At 49.6% G+C, this 4,987-nt stretch overlaps 1 protein-coding gene across 1 annotated transcript; it reads left to right on the top strand.

Annotated features, from left to right (window-relative positions):
- The first annotated feature begins 572 nt into the window (after positions 1-572).
- Positions 573-4,785, top strand: lrrn2 (leucine rich repeat neuronal 2). Its single transcript, XM_042088916.1, has one exon. It carries the CDS (start codon positions 951-953, stop codon positions 3,156-3,158), a length of 2,208 nt encoding a protein of 735 aa, XP_041944850.1. The 5' UTR covers positions 573-950; the 3' UTR covers positions 3,159-4,785.
- The last annotated feature ends 202 nt before the right edge of the window (positions 4,786-4,987 follow it).

Genomic DNA, 4,987 nt, shown 5'->3' with positions numbered 1-4,987 from the left:
AGGAAAAAAATAATAATTTCCCAGCTTCTCTGAGGTTGTTTGTGGATGAGTAATATCCAGGCCATGATTATTTGCCAAGCTAAATCTTAAGCCCGGAATTAGATTCACCATATTTCAGCCCCAATTTCCCTTTCATTTCAGCTGGAGTCACTCGCCCAGCATCGAGAGAAATACAGGGGGAGCACAGCCGTAATGTCCCAGAACTAATTTAGAGTGGCTCTTTGAGGGAGAAAAATATCCGAGTGGCGAGGCAGCACACACGATGTTATATGATTCCAACCGAGGGGTTGCTCCCTTTAATTGGATTCTCCTCTATAAAGCTAAATAGGAAATTGAGGGGGGAGAAATCATGAAATGATGTTTTGATATGTACACATAACCGCATAGAGTACATCGGAATAATGAGATGCGATGACTGCACTGTACCAAGTCAGAGCAAAATGGAACACACTGGATTAAAAATGTATGAATATAATGCAGTTTTAATGTACTGCAAGTCGTTTATGCTCATGATTATAAACACTAAACATTTCTATTTTTCTCTTCCTCTCTCCCTCTCTTTTACAGATACGATCCAGTCTGGTATCCTTCTGTGATATCCACCGAAGCCACTATGTGAGCGTGACTCACTGACAGACAGAGAGAGAGAAATCCCTATCGTAAGAATCAGGGTACAGAGCTTCCCTGTCCAAAGGCTTACATGCAAGGAGAGCGAACCTCAGCTCACGTCAATCTCACTGACAACTTAAGAGAAGCGGAGACTATGAAACAGAAAAAGGCAAATTCCACAGACAATGTCAGCGCTAAACTTCACTGAACCTAAACTTCACTGAATCTTAACTTCAAAGATCAGTGAATAAACTTTTCTGAGAGACTTGCTTGTTTCATAAGCTTCCAGCGCACAATATCATAGAGGTTAAATCCCAAGGAGGGGAAAAAAGTAAAAAATAATGAAAATGCTGAAGATTACCATGTTCCTGTTTCAAACTCACCTGCTTCTTGGAGTGGCCAGCTCCCTCGTCATTCACTCCATGCCCTGGAGGGTGGCCTGTCCTTATCAGTGTGTGTGTCAGATCAAGCCCTGGTACTCGCCCCAGTCTGTCTACAAGGAGGCCCCGACGGTGGACTGCAACAACCTCCTGCTCACCTCTCTCCCCTCGTCACTTCCCACTGACACGCAGACCCTCCGGCTGCAAAGCAACCTCATCAGTTCCCTGGAGCAGAGTGAGTTGGATGGCCTGGCCAATCTCACCGAGCTGGACCTCTCCCAGAACAGCTTCAGCACCACACGCCAGGTCCGCATCACAGAGCTGCCCTCCCTCTTGAGCCTCCACCTGGAGGAGAACCAACTGAGGCACCTGCCCGACGCCGCCTTCTCGGGCCTGCCGAGTCTCCAGGAGCTCTACCTGAACCACAACCGCCTGCGGAGCATCGCCCCCGGGGCCTTCAAGGATCTGAAGAACCTGCTCAGACTACACCTGAACTCCAACCAGCTGGTGGTGATCGACAGGCGCTGGTTCCACCACTTGCCCCTGCTGGAGGTGTTGATGATCGGTGGGAACCCGGTGGATACGATACAGGACCTCAACTTCAAGCCCCTTGCCTCCCTTCGCAGCCTGGTTCTGGCAGGAATGGGTCTGCGCGAGCTGTCTGACCGATCCCTTGAGGGGCTGACCAACCTGGAGAGCATCTCTTTCTACGACAACCTGCTGACCAAAGTGCCCAAGGAGGCCCTGCAGAAGCTTCCAGAGTTGAAGTTCCTCGATTTGAACAAGAACCCGATCCAGCTAGTGCAGAAGGGAGACTTCAGGGACATGCTTCACCTGAAGGAGCTGGGCCTGAACAATATGGATGAGCTGGTATCCATCGAGCACTCTGCCATGGAGAACCTTCCGGAGCTCACCAAGCTGGAGATTACCAACAACCCGCGTCTCGCTTACATCCACCCCAAGGCCTTCCAGCGCCTGTCCAGCATGGAGAGTCTGATGCTGAACAGCAATGCCCTGAGCGCCCTTCACCGGCAGACAGTCCTCTCTCTACCCAACCTGCAGGAGATCAGCTTGCACACCAACCCCATCCGCTGTGACTGCCTTATCCGATGGATGGGTGCAGACAACGACAAGCCCGTGCGCTTTATTGAGCCCCAGTCCACCTTCTGTTCTGAGCCACCAGAGCTAAAGGCCCAGCGGGTCAAGGATGTGTCGTTCCGCGAAATGGCCGACAGCTGCCTGCCGCTCATCGCCCCCAGCACCTTCCCCACCTTCATCCAGATAAAACATGGCGAGAACATTGCCCTGCATTGCCGGGCTCTGGCCGAGCCAGAACCAGCTATCTACTGGGTCATTCCCAAAGGGATTCGACTGACCCCCTCCACCAGCTACGGGCGCTACCAGGTCCTGACTGAGGGAACGCTGGAGATCTTGGGGGTCACGCCAGAGGAGGCCGGGTTCTACACTTGTGTGGCCCAAAACCTGGTGGGGGCCGACACGCGGAGCATGACCCTGAGAGTGGAGGGGGTGGCATGGACCCCGGTGGTGACTGCCCAACCCAGCGAAGACAAGCTGGAGGTACGAGACGTGAGGGAGCGCTATGCCCTGCTCTCCTGGCAAGCAGGACGCAACGTCCCCGCCGCCCGGCTCTCATGGCTGTCCAACGGGAGTCTGGAGGACACGCGCCGACACAGCCGACGCATCCTGGCCGGCACCCGCGGCTTCAACCTCACGCGCCTGCAGCCCGGCACACACTACAAGGTTTGCCTGCACGTGGGCCCCAACGAGACATCATGCGTCCACCTCCGGACGAAAGAGCTGCCTGCCACAGCCGAGACGCCCGACCTGACCCCCGCTGTGCTGCTCGCCGTGTCCGCGCTGCTTCTCCTGCTCGCCGCACGGACGTGTCAGGGCGGAGCCTCGCTCGGCTGGAAGGAGGAAGAGATGGGGAAGTCACACACCATGCTCATGTCACAGGAGGCCAAAGCTTTCATGGCAGCGCCTGTCTTTTACGCCCTTCCCCCTCCTCTTCTGGCTCTCTCCCAGCAGCAGGAGCAGCAGGGCTGCCCTGATAAGGGCGGGAAGTCCGCAGAAGATACCAACAGCAAAGAGCTCCTGAAGTGTCAACAGACCCCGATAGTTCAGGATCCTCCACTGGAGAAATGCTGAGCGGACGACGTCAGACATCAAGGAATTCACAACAACAAGAAGTCTGGTGAAGCTGTCGACAGGTTCCAGAACTAACAACCACACCCAAGTCCTAACTCAAATTGGAATACAACACAACTCACACCATAAAACTGAGAAGAGACTCTGCTCTTCAACAATGTAAAAAATGATTTATTGGTATTTATACAAATTTATAAAGAGTATACATACAATATATATATTGAAAACATTCGTAAATGTATTCAGATGTATACATCATGAAAGCAGAGTTTCAGAGTCACGCTAAAAAAAAGGAACAGTTGACTTTTACACTACCAATGAACTCAACCAATCTGTATAAGAGATGTCCAAATGTGTAATAATATATTTTTTCATAAAAAGAAAGAGAGTGAACTGACTTGAACGGTGGTTCACATAAGATAAAGTGGGTCAACCCAGCTGTCTCTTAAGACCGAAACACATGAGTCTGGGGCAAAAAGACCTCCAGTTACCATCTGTTCAGGTTAAAAAAGGCAAAGAAGGTACTTTTCTATTTTTTAAGACTAAAATTACTTTATGGGAAAAGCAATGAGAATAGTGCTGTTGCTAGGGCGTGTTTTAGTTCACATCTGTGTCGTCACAGGTAAAAATACCAGTGAACACAGGAAGCAGGTCCACTAGAAGAACAGTTCATTAAATGAACAGTTCCACATCAGCATCCCGAACAGCCCTGAAGCGTAAGATGGACGATTCTTTTAGTTCGGAGGCATCTGTGGTTTAGCAATTCAGTCTCATGAGCCTATGAAAAGAGCACCTGGGTGATGCAGACCCTGCACCTACTGTGACTCACAATGCCTATGCGACTCTTGTTAAGAGTCATGTGTCCTCAAACGTGATGGAGAGAGAAGGGGGAAAAGTTCACAAAAAGGTAACAAAGGAAAAAAGCTGGAGGACACTCTGTGGGGGTGAGGGAGGGTCGGGGAGGTTTGGCACAAGCCTCCCTTCCCCTGCGGCAAGACAAGCCAGCATTTGGTGCCAGTGACATATAAGAGGGATTTCTGTGTCTGTCTTACTGTGAGGGGCCGATGGCGCGATCTCTCTCACACAGTGAAAATGCCACAGCAACAGCAGACAAGAGTGCCATTTCCTCTTTGAGAACTGAGAAGCCGGCCAATGACATGACCTTTGTTTTCCTCCCGCTCAGATTGCTGGGTGCAACCGCCAAAACTGCATCCCAGCCAGACTGACTTTGAGCTTAATAGAGGGACAAAAAGTAGGTTGGAAGACGGTGGAGGAGCGAGACGAGACGTCTGATGTAACAGACACGCGAAGCACCCAGGAGTCTGTGCTATCTTCACTCCAGTTGGCTGAGTAGCGGGAGACCATTTTCTAATGTAACGTCATTTTATGGTAGCCCGGCTTCGTTTCCGTTTTTTGTCTATCTGTGATTGATGTGTCCTCATGTTTCATTAATCCCCTCTAAATGCCCTGTAATAACCTTCTTTTGGTAACTGGTTCATTTTATGTTTGATTTTTACCCTAAGCTGTACATAAATCGATCTGAATTTCCTATTCAATGTACTGCTTCTCTTTCAAAGATAATTTAGATGACTTATGTGTTAAATACTATTTTGAGCTATTATTAAAACATTTTGGACTGATACATCACAGCCTGACTCTACTGTTCTGGTATACTATCACAACTGCCTCGTATCACATTCCAGCATGAGAAATGTCACAGTTTTATCATGTGCATTAACCTCTTTCAATTCCAGCAAATAACTGGAATCATTTGTAGGTTCCGTCACTATTGTGTGGCCATAAATATGCAAACATGCCATTAAAATATA

Source organism: Alosa sapidissima, chromosome 4, assembly GCF_018492685.1.
Source record: "Alosa sapidissima isolate fAloSap1 chromosome 4, fAloSap1.pri, whole genome shotgun sequence".
Taxonomy (NCBI): Eukaryota; Metazoa; Chordata; class Actinopteri; order Clupeiformes; family Clupeidae; genus Alosa; species Alosa sapidissima.
The sequence above is the reverse complement of the archived record's forward strand: the minus strand, read 5'-3'. Positions and strand labels throughout refer to the sequence as shown.

Bases quoted from the DNA above. Each gene is read 5' to 3' on its own strand.
- lrrn2 (XM_042088916.1), top strand. From the start codon at position 951: ATGAAAATGCTGAAGATTACCATGTTCCTGTTTCAAACTCACCTGCTT.